Source organism: Pristiophorus japonicus, chromosome 8 (assembly GCF_044704955.1).
Source record: "Pristiophorus japonicus isolate sPriJap1 chromosome 8, sPriJap1.hap1, whole genome shotgun sequence".
In the NCBI taxonomy this organism is placed as follows: domain Eukaryota; kingdom Metazoa; phylum Chordata; class Chondrichthyes; family Pristiophoridae; genus Pristiophorus; species Pristiophorus japonicus.
In genome coordinates this window covers 178,636,821-178,655,153 of record NC_091984.1, presented here as the reverse complement: position 1 = coordinate 178,655,153, position 18,333 = coordinate 178,636,821, and the positions used below count along the sequence as shown (strand labels likewise).

Sequence of the window (18,333 nt, the reverse complement as noted above, 5' to 3'; positions counted from 1 at the left end):
CCCTCTCTCTCTTTCCTTCCCTCCCTCCCTCCCCTCTCTCTCTCCTTCCTTCCCTCCCTCCCTCCCCTCTCTCTCTCCTTCCCTCCCTCCCTCCCCTCTCTCTCTCCTTCCCTCCCTCCCTCCCCTCTCTCTCTCCTTCCCTCCCTCCCTCCCCTCTCTCTCTCTCTCTCCCTCCCTCCCTCCCCTCTCTCTCTCTCCCTCCCTCCCTCCCCTCTCTCTCTCTCTTCCTTCCCTCCCTCCCCCCCTCTCTCTCTCTCTCCTTCCCTCCCTCCCCCCCCTCTCTCTCTCCTTCCCTCCCTCCCCCCCTCTCTCTCTCTCTCCTTCCCTCCCTCCCCCCCTCTCTCTCTCTCCTTCCCTCCCTCCCCCTCTCCTTCCCTCCCTCCCCCCCTCTCCTTCCTTCCCTCTCTCCTCACATCCTCTCTCCTTCCCTCCCACTACGCCCCCTCCCCCCTTCTCCCCCCTTTCAGAAACACAGACACCGACAGACAGAGAGTGAGAGGCACACACACACACACACACAGACAGACAGATAGAGACACTGACAGAGACTGGGGGGACCGTCCCAGCACACTGTTGAAGGACTCCCAGTGCTGCAGTCGGTAAGTAGAAAATGTTTTATTTATTGATTTTTACATTTTTTTAAATTTTTTATTAATTTGTTTTGATTGATTTATTGGTTGATTTATTGATGTATTTATCATTTACTATTGATGATGGCTCTTTATTTGTAAAACTGAAGTGTTTAATGTTTTAAGCTTCCCTTTAAACCGCCCCCTCCCCATTCCCTGTGCCTAATTTGTAATCTACGCCTGATTTTCTAAAGTGTAGACAAGGTTTTTTCGAACGTACAAAAATCTTCACTTACTCCATTCTAAGTTAGTATGGAGTAAGTTTTCATTGCCGAAACTTTGAAAACATGCGTAAGTACACGCCCCCTTTTGAAAAAAAATTTTGTTCCAAAGTGAAACTGTTCTAACTGACTCGAACTGGAGCAAACTAAATGTCGAGAATTTGAATTTCTAAGATCCTCCGTTCTACACCAGTTGCTCCAAAAAATCAGGAGCAACTGAGGCCGAAACATGGGCCCGATGTTTCCACTGATGGGGGAGACTAGAACTCGAAGGCATGATCTTAGAATAAGGGGCCGCCCATTTAAAACAGAGATGAGGGGAAATTTCTTCTCTGAGGGTTGTAAATCTGTGGAATTCGCCTCCTCAGAGAGCTGTGGAAGCTGGGACGTTGAATAAATTTAAGACAGAAATAGACAGTTTCTTAAACGATAAGGGGATATGAGGCTATGGGGAGGTGGAGCAGAGTCCATGATCAGATCAGCCATGATCTTATTAAATGGCAGAGCAAGCTCGAGGGGCCGTATGGCCTACTCCTGTTCCTATTTCTTATGTAACCTCAAACTGTACTTGTGGGACATGCAGCTGCAAAAGGCAAGATGCTGTGTATAAATGCTTCCATCGGCATGGAAGGAAATTTTTATACCAGGTATCCTTACTGTGGATTTGTGTGTTATTTATCCAAATTCAATCAAATATAAACAAGAATGACATAAACAATCAATATTTTTAAAAATATGTAAATTGCAACATTACATTCCCAGTATAGCTATAGATACGTACTGATGTCCCATGGTATTCATATTGTTCATATTCAAACAAAACCTCACGTCTGTAAAAGAAAGAAGATAAATTGTTGGTAATCTGTTACGTTACGTTCATTCCTTCCTTAACACTCATGCCTCAACTTTGCCACTCCAAATGCCACATGCTCACCCCATTATCACACCCTGCTCTCACAACCATACCCGCAGCCCCCAGTCTTGATTTCAATTTGTGACGAATTAAAAGTTTAAAATCAAGTAATATTCATTTGAAATTTCAATGAGAAGCATTTAGTCAAGGCTCAGTTTCCTCTCTTGCAGTGATGTACTAATGTAACTTATATTGGCCCACATAATTGGAGAAATGAGAGATATATCTGGGAGTACATGCCCAGACATCCTGGTTAGAAAACTCAGTCATATATTTAGCGGTATATCCACTCAACAGGTGGGTGCGAGTGCCTGGGTTCCCACGCGCTCCATTCGCTGTCGACGCTTGGCTTCAGCTTGCTCTCGGCGAAGAGACTCGAGGTGTTCAGCACCTTCCCGGATCCTTTTCCTCTGTTTCGGGTGGTCTTGGGCCAGGGATTCCCAGGTGTCGGTGGGGATATTACATTTTTTCAACGAGGCTTTGAGGGTGTCCTTGAAACGTTTCCTCTGGCCACCTAGGGCTCGCTTGCCGTGTCGGAGCTCTGAGTAGAGCGCTTGTTTTGGGGAGTCTCGTGTCAGGCATGCGGGCGACGTGACTCGTCCAACGGAGCTGATCGAGCATGGTCAATGCTTCGATGCTGGGGAAATTGGCCTGAACGAAGACACGGACGGTGGTGTGCCTATCCTGCTAATGGATTTGCAGGATCTTGCGGAGGCAGCGTTGGTGGTACTTCTCCACTGTTTTGAGATGCCTGCTGTACATAGTCCATATCACCACTGCTCTGTAGACCATGAGCTTGGTGGCGGGTTTGAAGTCCTGGCCTTTAAACATTCTCTTCCTCAGGCGACCAAAGGCTGTACTGGAACACTGAAGGCGGTATCGGAACTCATCGTCGATGTCTGCCTCTGTTGAGAGTAGGCTCCCAAGGTATGGAAAATGGTCCACGTTGTCCAAGGCCTCGTCGTGGATTTTGATAACCGGGGGTCAGTGTTATGTGGCGGGGGCAGGTTGGTAGAGGACCTTTGTCTTACGGATGTTTAATGCAAGGCCTATTGCTCTCGTACAACTGAAGGTGTTGACGATGGCTTGGAAGTCGGCCTCAGAGTGTGCGCAGACGCAGGCGTCATCTGCGTACTGTAGCTCGATGACGGAGGATGGGACAACCTTGGATCTGGCCTAGAGGCGGCGGAGGTCGCACAGATTCCAGTTTGTCCTGTAATTTAGCTCCACTCCAGCTGGGAGCTTGCAGAGGGAGAGATGGAGCATTGATGCAAGAAAGATCGAGAAGCGCGTTGGTGCGATGACACAGCCTTGCTTGACCCCCAGTCCGAACGTGGAATGGGTCTGTGGTGGATCCGTTGGTCAGCATTACGGCTTGAATGTCATCGTGGAGCAGGCAGAGAATGGTGACAAGCTTTTAAGGGTAGCCGAATCTGAGGAGGTACACATGACTAAATGGATACACTCTATAGCTACAAGTTGGAGGTATATGCTTTCATGTGTAATGATTTATATTAAGTTCATCGTCGCCACTGAAGGCCTTTGCTCGCATCACAATGGCAAATTTCCCCAAATGTCTCTAATACAGAACTGTCTGGCTAATGCGGAGAATGGTTTAGTGTGAAGAGTCCCTCGAGGCGAGGTATTTTCCTTCAGGAAAGTATGGGAGGAGGGGACTGGGGGGGGAGGGGTGGGGCAGCTGGAAAATGAAACCCCGCCCATCTCAAGCAGCACCAGCATAGGCAGAGACCAGATCACATGTCTACCCAGCCAGGTAATGGTTTAGAGCAGAGAGATCTTTTTTTTTTTAAAAAAGTGTTTTATAAAGAAAAATGTGGGGAATTAAATAAATGAAATAAAATATTTGCTGACAAGTTCTGTGCAAAATAGTATTTTATTTCAGATGAACCAATAGGACACTACCAATGAGGAAATGTTGAGTGGCTCTTTAGTTCTTAAGCCGATTGTGAAAAGCATTGCACCTTTGCGCAACATTGGGCAATATCATTTGTGAAACACCAGCTCCCAGCACAGAGTGGATGAGGCAGACCCAAATACAGAGCTCAATTCTCCCCAGTGATTTGCGCCGGTTTTTTGGCCTAAATTAAAAAACCCAAGTTTCCCCAATCTTTGTGCACCAGTGTAACTCAGTTAGTTACGATTTTTTTAGGTTAGTTTTTTTTTGCGTCATCGGAGGCGGAACTTGATATCTGCGTCAATTTTTCACAATTATAGAAGTTTGGCCAATTCAAATTTCTCCTAGGACGGCATATGTGACCATTCCCGAAAAACATTCTGGGCACTTAAGAAAAACCAGCGCACATTAAAAAATCAGCGCAGAAAGACAGCGTTGTTTTTATGCAAAGTTTTGGAGGGAATCAAGAACACAGTTAAATATGCATCACCAAGCTTAATTTTTTCAAACTTAAAATGCAGCAAATGGAAGTTTAATGGAATTCTTTAAGTTTTCAGTTTTCTTTTTAAAACTGACGCACCATCACCAAACATCTCCAAACCGGGCTCAAGGGTCGGAGTATCAGCTGGTGAAATCTGTCCCTTGCCCGGTCACATGGGCTCCGCTTCAAAGGAAGCCCGGGGGAGGCTATGGAAGGCATGAGAAGCTGATACTACACATCAAATGAAGCCCTGGGAGTGGGGGGTTCCCGATCATTGCGCCTGCTCAGACTTAGGTGTGGTCCATATTAGGGTGTCGACCTTGGGGAGAGAGAACAAAGAACCTTGTCCTGCCTGCTATTTTGAGCTTCTTGCAAAGGTAGAATTTAATCATGGGGGCAATACTGACAATGCCATACCTTGTGCAAGCCATCTGCATGATGGTGCTGCGGAGGAGACAATTGATTCGACGTCATCACATGAGGAACCTCAGAGCACATAAGGTGATGAGCAGGAGGTTTACCCATGTTGGGTATATCGAGACAGGCGTTCGTACCTGCACCCGAGTGATGCAGACTGTATCAAAAGGCTGCATTTCCGCAAAGAAGTTGTCCGTGAGATCTGTGAGTTAGTAAAAGCAGACCTGCAATCTAGAAGCATCAGGGGGACTGCTTTGTCAGTTGAAGTGAAGGTTGCAGCTGCACTTTCATTCTATGCATCCGGATCGTTCCAGGCTACAACTGGGGATATGTGCGCCATCTCTCAACATGCAACACATATCTGCATTCAGCAGGTGACTGCTGCACTATATGCCCAGAGGAATGACGACAAAGTTCCCCATGACCGCCCAGGCAATGTGTCAAAGGGCTTCTCCAGGATTGTTGGCTTCCCAAAGGTACAGGGCTGCATTAACTGTACCCACATCACCTTACGAGCACCTTTTCAGAGATGTACAGGAACAGAAAAGGCTTCCACTCCATTAATGTGCAGCTCGTGTGGGACGACATGCAGTGCATCATATCAGTTGATGCAAGATACCCTGGAAGCACCCTTGATGCGTTCATCCTATACGAGAGCGTTGTATCTGCCATGGTTTCAGCAGCAGTCAGAAGGGCAGATCTGGCTGCTGGAAGACAAAGAGTACGGCCTCGCCACCTGGCTCATGACACCCCTAAGCGTTACCCGGACAGCAGCTGACCGGGAATATAACATGTCGCACATTGCGACGGGCGGCATAATAGAGGACCATTGGCATCTTGAAACAGCGTTTCCGATGCCTGGACCATTCCGGAGGTGACTTGCAATACTCCCCGGAGATTGTCGGTCAGTTCACGGTTGCATAACTTAGCCACCATGAGGTAGCAGCAGTTGATAGTAGAATAGTAGAAGACTCACCTGAGGTGAGAGTGGCTGACGATGATGAGGAAGATGCAAATGATCGGGGGCAGGGGGGGAGGAGGAGGACGAGGAAGCCATGCAACTACCTGAACCTGGAGCAAGATGGCGGAGGAGGGTGGGCTGTCATGCCCCTTTAACGATTGCTCGAGCCTTGCGCCAGCAGTTCATCCGTGAACGCTTTGCTGCCTGAAGGCTCAGCGGCAACTATTCCACATGGACCATGTTTACTGTTTGGACCTGTTCCATAATTTTGTGTTGTGTTAATGGAACAAATAATGGAAATGATTCAGTTATAATTTAAAATATATTTTATTCAAAAGTTTAATAAACATTTGTTTGTACTTAACTTGGAACTTTAAGAAAAATATTCTTGTATCAAACTTTAAAGTTTTCAGTTAAGATCACTTAAAAACTTCTAAACTTGTAAATTTACATAACTTACAAAAAACTTTTAATTTGAGAACAGTTACAACAGTAAAAATACCAACAGCAAAGAAAGGCTGCACCCATCTCTCCTCAAGTAACAATAATACCAACAGCAAAGAAAGGCTGCACCCATCTCTCCTCCGCCTTATTCTAAGACGGCCCGCTGCGCTTGGTCTTAGTGACTCCACCCCTGCCCGCAGGAGGTGGCGCAGAGTTTCTCGGGTTGCTACCAAGCTTATTGTTTCGAACATCTCAGGTAATGCGCACTTCTTGATTGGAGGTGGGGGGGGGGGGGGGGGGCGGGGTGGAGCAGGCGGTAATGTGGAAGGCCCGGCTTGGGCCTCTTCAGAGGCTGGTCTGGGGATTGGAATGAGAGTGGCAGTTTATTCTGTCAATGGGTGCGGAGTCTGGGCGTGTTCCCTTATTGCAGCTGCTAACTCTGACATTCCTTCCCTCATGTGCCCTGACAGTGTGTCAACTACCTGCAACATTCCCTCATTCATGTTCGCCGACAGTGTCTTAGCTACCTGTGACACACCCTCCCTCATGTTCCAGGACAGTGTTCCCATTTCCCGAGAGTGTGTTGTTACTTCTCCCGACAGTCCCGATACCTCATCAGCCACCCCATTGAAGGTGTCCAGGAGTCATCGAGTAAGGTTGATGCTCTCCGCACTCATTGCCATCATCTGAACCACGTCTGTTAGATCCTGCACCTCAGGGGAGCGTGGTCAAGCTCTCCTTCCCCTCCTCACCCTGGATGTGGCTCGCTGCATCCCACTGGGACCCGCAGCCTGGGATGGTGGGGCCCTGGGTGTGCCTCGCTGCACCCCACTGGGACCTGCAACCTCACTTGGTGGGGCCTTGGGTGTACCTCGCTGCACCCCACTGGAATCCCCAGCCTCAGACAGTGGGTAACCATGGAATGTCCCACCAATACTCAAACCACTCAGGGAAGGGGCTGGCACCTCAATGGGCAGCACCTGCACCTCCTTGAGAGTGAGTACAACAGTGGGGGGTTCATCCATCCCCCCTCCCTCTCACCCCCATGCTCTTGGTCTGGAAGATGTTCTCCTTCAGGCTTGTCCGTGTCTGAATCTTCTTCTGTATCGTCACAGTTAGCCTCAAGTTCTGCAAAATATAACAGAACAGACAAATGGTTAGCAGCAGAGAAGGGGGCAAGGTGGGTGGCATGAGTAGGCCCACACAGTGCAGGCAGCAGGCTGATTTGAAGGACCACGATGAATGATAGCACATTGCATTAACCGAAGCGTAGCTGACGGAAACATCCCCATGAACTAAAGCATGGCTAGCCCGCCCAGTACTTAACATTTAGCAAAGCCAGACTGTGGAATTTGCAGGAGTTACCCTCTCCCTCGAGTGTGGGCCCAGCTTGTGCAGTGGTGGTTGCTTTTCTCCAGGCAGGACCCATCAAAGCAGCGACCTTCTCTTCCAAGGGCGTCAGTGGCTGCAGATTTGCCAGGTCTCCCCGTGTTCGAGTTCTTTCTCGTTTGTTGTGTGGCACTTTCCTCTGCAAAGATGAAAATATACCTTTTTAGAGAGTGTGTCTTTCTGCTGGGTGGGACATATACAGCTGGTCACATTTACAATTGTAATTCCATTGAATAAATAAAAATATTACTTACACGAACTACTTGACCAAGGTCCTGCCCACTTCTTTTTGCACTGGCCTCCAGACCTCGGGGTGGTCACCATTGCACAGTAATCTTCTACAAGTTGGTTCCAGCATTTCTTCATTTCTTTTGGTGGAACTTTTGTGTGACCTCTGTTGGTGTCCAGCTCCTGCCATCTGGCCTCAATCACAGTAACTAGTGCCTCCACTTCATCCTGTAAGAAATTCTTGGTTCTTGTGCCGCGTTGCATCTTGTATTGCAGTTCCGATTTTTCCAATGAGAATTAAAGTTCTCACACACAAGTGGCTCTTTAAAAATGGCCGAATGCAGACCAGGAGCTATACTGGGCATGCGCGCCCATAGGAATCACATCAAAAACATCCTTTTTTTGCACATGCACAGAATGGGCAGCATTGTTTTTTCGGCGCAAGCATTAGGCTCCACCTAGAGGCTACACGACAGGCTGCGCAGCCCAATTTCAAAAAATAAAACGGGAAAACTTGCTTCTTCTTTTTGGAGTAGCAGAGGCCAAGAAAAACGGGCGTAACTCTGGCAATATGCCAAAAAATGACATTGGGGGAAATTAAGCCCATAGAAAGGAAAGACTAAAGAGGAGAACAGCGGCACGGGAGTTTATATGTGTTATTCCCGGCAATGTCCGGATCAAAGCAGCATCGTGTTCGCAGGAATCAGTCACTGCTGATTGTGGATGGGATCAGCATAGATCCTCTAACTTCTCCTTGCTGAACGCACCTCACCTCCAGTTAGCACCTCTCCATACAGTCTAACTGAGATTGAAAACCCCTGCAAAGGAAGAAGTCACATCTATTTGATGGCAATCTCTCTCATTTTTATTTGGTATTGATGGGGGATGTGTGTGATGAGCGGGAAGAGAGAAATAAGAAAGTGGAAAACAAGCATTTACAGCTCGGGAAGGGACAAGAGAGCAAGCTGGCCTCTGCTTAACTCGTGGACATCAGTATGTACAGAACACAACATACCATTTTGATATTAAAATAAATGTTTTTAAAATAGTTCAAACCAAGAGATTGATTATGAAATCCAATGACAGTAACCAGTACCTGTGGTTCTCCCATTCCCGCCGCTGACGTCTTCGATGTATTCTTCTCTCCATGGCTACCTAGAAGACAGTATGTTTTTCTGAATTGCGACAAACTCACCAGCACAAACCAGTCAGGAGACACCTTGAAAGGCTCAACTCCCTCTGACTCAAAGATTTCACAAGTACATTATCAAATAATGGATTACAGAAGTAGAATGAATCCAAGGTTCTCCATGCTACAGTGTGCAGGACATGATCAAACTGTGCAACAGGCCTTTCTCAGGAGTAATATCACCATACACGAATGCATGCGAAACAAAGTTTCCATTTCAATTGTTTTTATTTTCCAATGTTCTTCTCTCCTCAAGGTACCAAGTCTTGGTGTAATATTGTTGCATCAGCATCAGGAGTGTTCCGAAACTCACTGAAGTGATTATTCTTCATGCAATCAGTCCCAGGAGTAAGTGTCAAGAAGCTATTGTACTGTGAAGGGAATCACAGAAAGACCAATCCGATTGCCCCATGACAGTAACAGGCACATACTTCCGAACAATTGTCATTAAATAGTGATTAGTGCCAGGAACCCTGGCTGATTTGTGTTCTCTCTAGCTAAATGATGTTGAAGCCAATTGTAGTGTTTCAATTCCTGCTCAGCCGAGATTAGTTAACTGACGCAGACTGGGGATTGAATCTTGGACCTCTTGGCCTGTATGACTCAGTAGCAGACTATACAATGCATTTATCCACAATACTACATGGGAAGTTGTATGATTACATTTCCAAAAATGTATTTTCAAACTTTGGACATTATATCTACGAGTGGATCTCGTGGGGTGTTGTCTACAAAAAGTCAGGACATTAATGAGCAGTCAGTATAGGTGGTAACATTCCCTCTAAGCTGCGTGGCCATGCAACTGTCTGCCGGTCCGGCACAGCCCAGGACCAGCCTTTCAAATGTGAACCTTCGAAAAGGCCAAGCAGCCGATTAAAGGGGCCGCACAACCAAAAGCATCGGGGAGCGTTGATAGGTGTGGGTTGCGGATCCGCAGGAGCTTCTGAAGCTTTCTCTAGTAGAAGAGGTGATACCCAAACAAAGATTGTGCAACCTACATCTCAAACTTAATGCATTATAGATACATACAAATTAGATAAACACAACCCCAAAGCAAAAAGGTTGGGTGGGGGAAAGTGTTATGTTTGCAATCTCTGCTGACAGGAGTTTGAACGTTTCAAAATGGAGATTGATAGATTGTTGTTAGGCAAGGGTATTAAGGGTTACGGAACCAAGGCGGGTAGAGGGAGTTAAGATACAAGTCAGCCACTATCTAATTGAATGGCAGGATTGACTCGAGGGGCTGAATGGCCTACTATTGCTCCTGCGAGTTTCTGACTTTGTTTTCTCTTCCTCTTATCTCAATGGAGACTAACTGCTGACTCAATGGATCTTTTGTTTAAAAAAAACTTTCAAAGTTCCACAATTTAAATCAAGCCCTTTCAGGCTCCATCAAATTCTGGCTTCAAACTGCTTTGACTGAGAAGAAACAGTTGTGGCCTTGAGTCAATATTTGGCAATCTATGTGCATGCCAGGATGTCCCAATTGTGATCAGCACACTGTGCTGATAAGCACAAACATGCAATTTACCGATGAACCAAAGAGTCAGGCAGGCTGAAGATCCCATTAGAAATGTATAGCAGTGTACGATTTTATCTGTCTAATTTCGTTAGAGGCTTATACTTCAGAACAATCTCAATTTCAGTTTAGTTGTAAACACCTTATCTACCCCACCAATTGTACCACAGCATAATATATTCTCAGAACAACTTTTGCAGTAAACACATGTACACAGCATGATTCTTGTCAACCACTCGCCTCATCGAATCGCCTGCGCTTTCCAGAAGGTTCTGACCCTTCACTTTCATTTCCAGAATCCTCTGAATTTTCATCATCTTCATCCCTGAAGAGGTCATCATATGCAGGAACACCAAGATCATCATCCTGTTTAATCAGGAGTTTAACCTAAAGGACACATGACATATTAACCATACAAACTGCTTTAAAGTTCCAAAGCTAGGCAATATTGATTCCCATCCCAAAATTAGCATTTCCTTGGAAAATTTTTTAAGCATAAGAACATAAGAAATAGGAGCAAGAGTAGGCCATTTGGCCCATTGAGCCTGCTCCACCATTCAATAAGATCATGGCTCCCTTATCATTCAAAATCTGTCTATCTCCTTCTTAAATATATTCAATGACCCAGCCTTCACAGCTCTCTGGGACAGAGAATTTCATATATTTACAACCTTCTGAGAGAAGAAATTCCTCCTCATCAGTTTTAAATGGGCGGGTCTTTATTCTGAGACTATGTCCCCCAGTTTTAGTTTCCCCAAGTGGAAATATCCTCTCTGCATCCACCTTGTCGAGCCCCCTCATTATCTTATATGTTTTGATAAGATCACCTCTCATTCTTCTGAACTCCAATATGTATAGGCCCAGCCTACTCAACCTATCTTCATAAGTCAACCCCCTCATCGCCGGAATCAACCTAGTGACCCTTTTCTGAACAGCCTCCAATGCACGTATATCCTTCCTTAAATACAGAGACCAAAACTGTACGAAGTACTTTAGGTGTGGCCTCACCAATACCCTGTACAATTGTAGCAGGACTTCCCTGCATTTAGACTCCATCCCCTTTGCAATAAAGGCCAACATTCCATTTGCCTTCCTGATCACTTGCTGTACCTGCATATTAACTTCTTCTGTTTCATGCACAAGGACCCCCAGGTCCTTCTGTACTGAAGCACTTTGCAATTGTTCTCCATTAAATTATAATTTGCTTTTCTATTTTTTCTGTTAAAGTGGATAACCTTACATTATCCCACATTATATTCCATCTGCCAAATTTTTGCCCACTCACTTAGCCTGTCTATATCCCTTTGCAGATTTTGTGTGTCCTCCTCACAATTTGTTGTCCCACCCATCTTTGTATCATCAGCAAACTTGGTTACATTACACTCAGTCCCTTCAACCAAGTCATTAATATAGATTGTAAATAGTTGAGGACCCAGCACCGATCCCTGTGGCACCCCACGAGTTACTGCTTGCCAACTGGAAAATGACCCATTTATCCCGGCTCATGGATGCCCACTGCTGATGTCTAGTCCGTTTCCTTGAATTCTCCCCGATAATTGAGTCTGGCGGTCTCAGAGGGGGGAGAATCCCGTGACAAAAATGATTTTGTTTGCTTTTGGCTGTCCCTTTAAATCCAGTCACAGTAAACAAAATGCTTAAGAGCCAGCTGTTGATAGTATTGAGTTAAGCTTGTTCTAATGGTCTAACGATGCAGTAGGTACAGGTGGGGGATGGAGATCTGCAAGAGCTGCTAAAATGGCAAGTTTCCTTCGGTTGTGTGCAAAACTTTGAGGAAGGAGCCAAGCTATTTTTGAACAAACAGACTGTGATTTGTTCAGTTTTGTGTGTGGCAGCCAGTAATTTTCGAATGTGATCAACAAGTTATTCAAAAGCCAGGAAGTCCTAGCAACTGGTTTTGGGAATATTTACAGATCTGTAGCTGTTGCAAATTTGTTCGGCATTCCCAAGAGAATAGGATAAGCTACCATCAGCAAGAAATACAGGAAGCAAAGAAACATGTTGTATATAACAGCAGTCTACAAAAGGAATTGCTTAACATTAGACTATAGCACTTTTCATTGTTTTACTGTCAAGGAACTAGATATGATTTCTACTATAAATGTATCACTGTTAGTCACAGAATCATAGAGCACAAAAGGAGGCCATTCGGCACACTGTGCCCAAGTCGGCTCTTTGAAAGAGCTGTCCAATTAGTCTCACTCCCCTGCTCTTTCCCCATAGCCCTGCAAATTTTTCCTTTTCAAGTATTTATTCAAATTTCCTTTAGAATCTGCTGCCACCCTTTCAGGAAGTGCCAGATCGTAACAACTCACTGCGTAATAAAATTTATCCTCATCTGTGTCCCGTGGTTATCAGCCAATGTTACCTATAATTATTTTTTAAATTTAGGTGCTGCACAGCCTATGCAAACTTCTTCACATGTGCGTTTTTTTCCGTTGAAAAACCAGCAAGCGGCCTGTGCGGAAGCTTCAGACAGCTGCCTGACCGCACAGCTACATGGGAACGTTTTTACCGAACCTCTTGCCAGTGGAAACAGTTTCTCCCAATGTACTTTATCAAAACCCTTCATAATTTTGAACGCCTCTAATAAATCTCCAAGAATAACAATCCTAGCTTATCTAGTCTCTTAACGTAACTAAAGTGCCTCATCCCTGGTATCATTCGTGTAAATCTCCTCTGCACTCTCTCCAAGGCTGTGACATCCTTCCTAAAGTGTGGTGCCCAGAATTAGACAATACTCCAGCTGATGCCTAACCAGTGAATTATAACTAAGATGGGTAAAGACCTCAAAATCTAAAGCTTCCAATAAAAATAGTGTTGGGACATACTCGTACACTAGATTGTCATATCACAGTGGAGTGCTGGAATTCCAAAGCAAGGCTCCTTTAGAGATTTTCTTGGGTTCTTTTCGGAGATATATACACCAGTTATAATTATCCCGAATGGAGTATAGAATGGCTCAGTATTGTCCGAGAATCTCTGAGCCAAAGAGTCACTGACTGAGGGGATATATGGTAATCATGGAAGAATCATATCTGTCCTTGGTTTATGTAGAATTCTGTGCCAATTGGTGCCAATGTTTAGTGAACTCTTAGCACAAAAGAATAATAAAATAAAATGCTGGCACCTATTTGTATAATCCAATGCCAGTGAGTTCCCAGTTGTGGTTGACTCTTTGGAACCACAATGGTAGTGTTTCCTCGGCAACAACTGGTGTTATTGCGTGTTTAACGTCAGGTGTGGCTGGATTTCTTAGATTTAGAGCAGTTGACCGAGTTACTCTGAATAATGTAGGAAAAATAGTGCATTTTGTGTATCCGAGGCAAATAAACCACGTTGAGGTGACAAGCATTTTAAATGACAATTGTGAGCAGGCTATTGCATTTTAAACCTTTACACAGATGGCATGATGTAGGCATGGTGACCCAACTCTTGAGGGACTTAGTTTGGATTAATGCCGACAATGTACTGCATAAGTCAATGCAGGTGGACGTACCACATGACCACAGCCCAGTTGGGACACACACCCTTTGCTGAGTGTACCATTCCAATTTGTGTCTTAACCCCTTTTATGCGAGTGCATATTTTTCTTTTAAACTTGTTCTCTATATGGCTACCTACGATTGGTTGCTGGTGTTACATGACCACATGCAGCTCCAACTATCCGCATCATTAATTACATTTTCCCGTTCATGTATTTTTTTCAGAACACATCAAGCTATCCAAAAGTCCTACTGGGTCTGCAGAATGAAAAATAATTGGTAATCTCACTGCAAAATGACAAAAGAAAGATTGGTGTGTAAAGTATACAAAATATCAGTGCAATTGGGGTGCACTGCATTTCTCGGACACAATAGAGGGAAGCTTTACACTGCACCTGGCCCAAGCTATTCCTCACCTGTAAGTTCTTAACGCACAAAGTGGAAACAGTGGGAAATTGTTCCATTCCCCAAAACAATATGCTTCACTTTGAGAAAACAGTAAATAACCAAAAGAAAATATTATACATGGGCAAGGAGCAAATTCAATCTTGAGTCCAATGATTTACACATTGAAATCAGTTTATAACAATCTTCAGAAACTTTACTCGGTGATTGGCAGACATACCTGTGTATCATTATAGATATTAATGATATCGATGGGTCTATGGGTATCACAGACGTAGAAAACAGCATCCTCATCAGGTTGCAACGTCTCCAGGAGATCCAGATTGGCACCACAATTAATTAACACAAAGTACTTGAACTGCAAACAGGAAAGTTACACATTCAGTGGCTTGGATTCTGTCGGCACAGATGGAGTTAGCGCTAGTGCCAGAAACACAATACAGGTTGAACCTCCGGCACAACCCCTCGTCCGGGAACATTCCCGGCCGCCGGGTGGCGCATGAAAGAACGCGACCATCAAAATCCTACTCATCAATATAATCTTCTCAATTGGCTGCCCCCTCCTCGTCGCCCTGCTGGAACTCCTGCAGCCAGTCCTCGGGCCAGCCGCTCCTCCCTACAGCACTCCCTCCAGGGCTGGGGGGGGGTGGGGGGGTGTCGAGCCGACTCTTCTCGGCCCGCCGACTCTTCGGGGTCCCTGCACACTGATTGACTGTCGGTCCAGCCAGTTAGTCAGCCAATCAGCGTGCACACAAACACACTTACCCCCTACCCCAGCAACAGCACTTAAAGGTGCAGTCCACCCAAACACGTGACCTCCCCTCATCCTGCAAAATCCCTCGTTCGAGACAGGCCAGGTCCTGTGGGTGCCGGATAAGGGAGGTTTCAACCTGTATCTCCTTCTTTGGCTCGGTGTCGATTTTCGTCTGATTACATTTCTGTGAAGCACCTCAAGAAGTTTTTCTATGTTGAAGGCACTATACAATTGCAAGTTGTTGTTATAGTACCACGAGTGTGTGAATATGCCCATCTTTCACACATATTGACAAACGCAGCAGACAAGGAGAATTGAAAAACTCATTTAAGACTTTGTCCAACTGAGATATACAATGTGCTCTTCACCACGCCCTCCCCCCAACCCCACCAATTCTCCATCCCTATATAAATGCTGATCTGTCACATACACATCACAAAGAGGACAAACCTCAAGTAGTCCCAAACATCGCAGACTCAGATTCAAATTGCAAGCTTCAACTCATTCTTGGTTTCTGCAGTTTATACAATAGAACACAAATAGCTTTTTAATGTTAATTTCTATGTAGTAATGGTGAGTATGCTGAGCCTTTGGCTGTAATGAGGGAGCACGATGCAAAACAAGGGATATTACTCTTTATTCAAATAAAAAACCCGGTGGTGTTCATTTATGTGACGTCCTGTGGTATTGCAAGTCTTTTCCTTGCAGCTGACTGTTTAGATACTAGTCCATAATATATACACAAGAGCATATTAAAAGTATGTGCAGGAGTGTAAAACCATCTACAATATAAACAGGAATGTTTTCCATAATTTACTCAGTAAAACCCCATCATCACACCATCTGCAACTGTTGCATTAAAAATCCTTCCACCCCCGTCACACTTTAAAAACACAGCGGACACATTTTCTTAGCCTAAGGAACCCCATCAGAATTGAATTATTAACTGTGCCCACCTGTTGCATACAGACCTAAATATATGGATTGTAAAAGTGGGACTTTCCATACCTGTTCTTTGTGCTCAAGGAATGCTGTCTCCAGATCTTGCCATCCCGCCACAGGAACCAATGTGTACTGGACATGGTCACACTGGAACAGGGCCTGGATGGAATTAAACAACACACAGTCAGACTTCATTATCCCCATGTCATATCATTCTGCAAAATGGAGCTCAATTTAACTTCAAGTTTCAACTCCTCTCCTGCTTTTCCTCCACTATCTCAGCCAGCAAATTTCTGTGGGGTGCTTTTTATTGTTTCGTTTTGCACAGTGTCTGAAATTCTTTGAAGTTGGATGGGACCCGACTCACCCTATTTCACCATATTGTGCAGAATTTCAGGAACTCCTGTAGAAAACGTATGAGGCAAGATATGTAATAGAAACATAGAAAATAGGTGGAGTAGGCCATTCAGCCCTTCTAGCCTGCACCGCCATTCAATGAGTTCATGGCTGAACATGAAACTTCAGTACCCCCTTCCAGCTTTCTCGCCATACCCCTTGATCCCCCGAGTAGTAAGGACTTCATCTAACTCCCTTTTGAATATATTTAGTGAATTGGCCTCAACTACTATCTGTGGTAGAGAATTCCACAGGTTCACCACTCTCTGGGTGAAGAAGTTTCTCCTCATCTCGGTCCTAAATGGCTTACCCCTTATCCTTAGACTGTGACCCCTGGTTCTGGACTTCCCCAACATTGGGAACGTTCTTCCTGCATCTAACCTGTCTAAACCCGTCAGAATTTTAAACGTTTCTATGAGGTCCCCTCTCAGTCTTCTGAACTCCAGTGAATACAAGCCCAGTTGATCCAGTCTTTCTTGATAGGTCAGTCCCACCATCCCTGGAATCAGTCTGGTGAATCTTCGCTGTACTCCCTCAATAGCAAGAATGTCCTTCCTCAAGTTAGGAGACCAAAACTGTACACAATACTCCAGGTGTGGCCTCACCAAGGCCCTGTACAACTGTAGCAACACCTCCCTGCCCCTGTACTCAAATCCCCTCGCTATGAAGGCCAACATGCCATTTGCTTTCTTAACCACCTGCTGTACCTGCATGCCAACCTTCAATGACTGATGTACCATGACACCCAGGTCTCGTTGCACCTCCCCTTTTCCTAATCTGTCACCATTCAAATAGTCTGTCTCTGTGTTTTTACCACCAAAGTGGATAACCTCACATTTATCCACATTATACTTCATCTGCCATGCATTTGCCCACTCACCTAACCTATCCAAGTCACTCTGCAGCCTCATAGCATCCTCCTCGCAGCTCACACTGCCACCCAACTTAGTGTAATCCGCAAATTTGGAGATACTACATTTAATCCCCTCGTCTTAATCATTAATGTACAATGTAAACAGCTGGGGCCCCAGCACAGAACCTTGCGGTACCCCACTAGTCACTGCCTGCCATTCTGAAAAGTACCCATTTACTCCTACTCTTTGCTTCCTGTCTGACAACCAGTTCTCAATCCACGTCAGCACACTACCCCCAATCCCATGTGCTTTAACTTTGCACATTAATCTCTTGTGTGGGACCTTGTCGAAAGCCTTCTGAAAGTCCAAATATACCACATCAACTGATTCTCCTTTGTCCACTTTACTGGAAACATCCTCAAAAAATTCCAGAAGATTTGTCAAGTTCCCTTTCACAAATCCATGCTGACTTGGACCTATCATGTCACCATTTTCCAAATGCGCTGGTATGACATCCTTAATAAATGATTCCATCATTTTACCCACTACTGAGGTCAGGCTGACCGGTCTATAAATCCATTTTCTCTCCCTCCTTTTTTAAAAAGTGGGGTTACATTGGCTACCCTCCACTCCATAGGAACTGATCCAGAGTCAATGGAATGTTGGAAAATGACTGTCAATGCATCCGCTATTTCCAAGGCCACCTCCTTAAGTACTCTGTGATGCAGTCCATCAGGCCCTGGGGATTTATCGGCCTTCAATCCCATCAATTTCCCCAACACAATTTCCCGACTAATAAAGATTTCCCTCAGTTCCTCCTCCTTACTAGACCCTCTGACTCCTTTTATGTCCGGAAGGTTGTTTCTGTCCTCCTTAGTGAATTCCGAACCAAAGTAATTGTTCAATTGGTCTGCCATTTCTTTGTTCCCCGTTATGACTTCCCCTGATTCTGACTGCAGGGGACCTACGTTTGTCTTTACTAACCTTTTTCTCTTTACATATCTATAGAAACTTTTGCAATCTGCCTTAATGTTCCCTGCAAGCTTCTTCTCGTACTCCATTTTCCCTGCCCTAATCAAACCCTTTGTCCTCCTCTGCTGAGTTCTAAATTTCTCCCAGTCCCCGGGTTCGCTGCTATTTCTGGCCAATTTGTATGCCACTTCCTTGGCTTTA

General features: G+C 45.1%; 1 protein-coding gene across 1 annotated transcript in view; it reads right to left on the bottom strand.

Annotated features, from left to right (window-relative positions):
- Nucleotides 1-1,607: 1,607 nt before the first annotated feature.
- cdc45 (CDC45 cell division cycle 45 homolog (S. cerevisiae)) overlaps nucleotides 1,608-18,333 on the bottom strand; it is a 29,598-nt gene continuing 12,872 nt past the window's right edge. The window contains exons 3-6 of the mRNA XM_070886287.1: nucleotides 15,977-16,069; nucleotides 14,435-14,572; nucleotides 8,695-10,693; nucleotides 1,608-1,680 (exon numbers count right to left, since the gene is read on the bottom strand). Of these exons, the coding sequence (XP_070742388.1) occupies nucleotides 10,535-10,693; nucleotides 14,435-14,572; nucleotides 15,977-16,069 (390 nt within the window). The 3' untranslated portion in view covers nucleotides 1,608-1,680; nucleotides 8,695-10,534. The remainder of the gene's footprint in view (nucleotides 1,681-8,694; nucleotides 10,694-14,434; nucleotides 14,573-15,976; nucleotides 16,070-18,333) is intronic.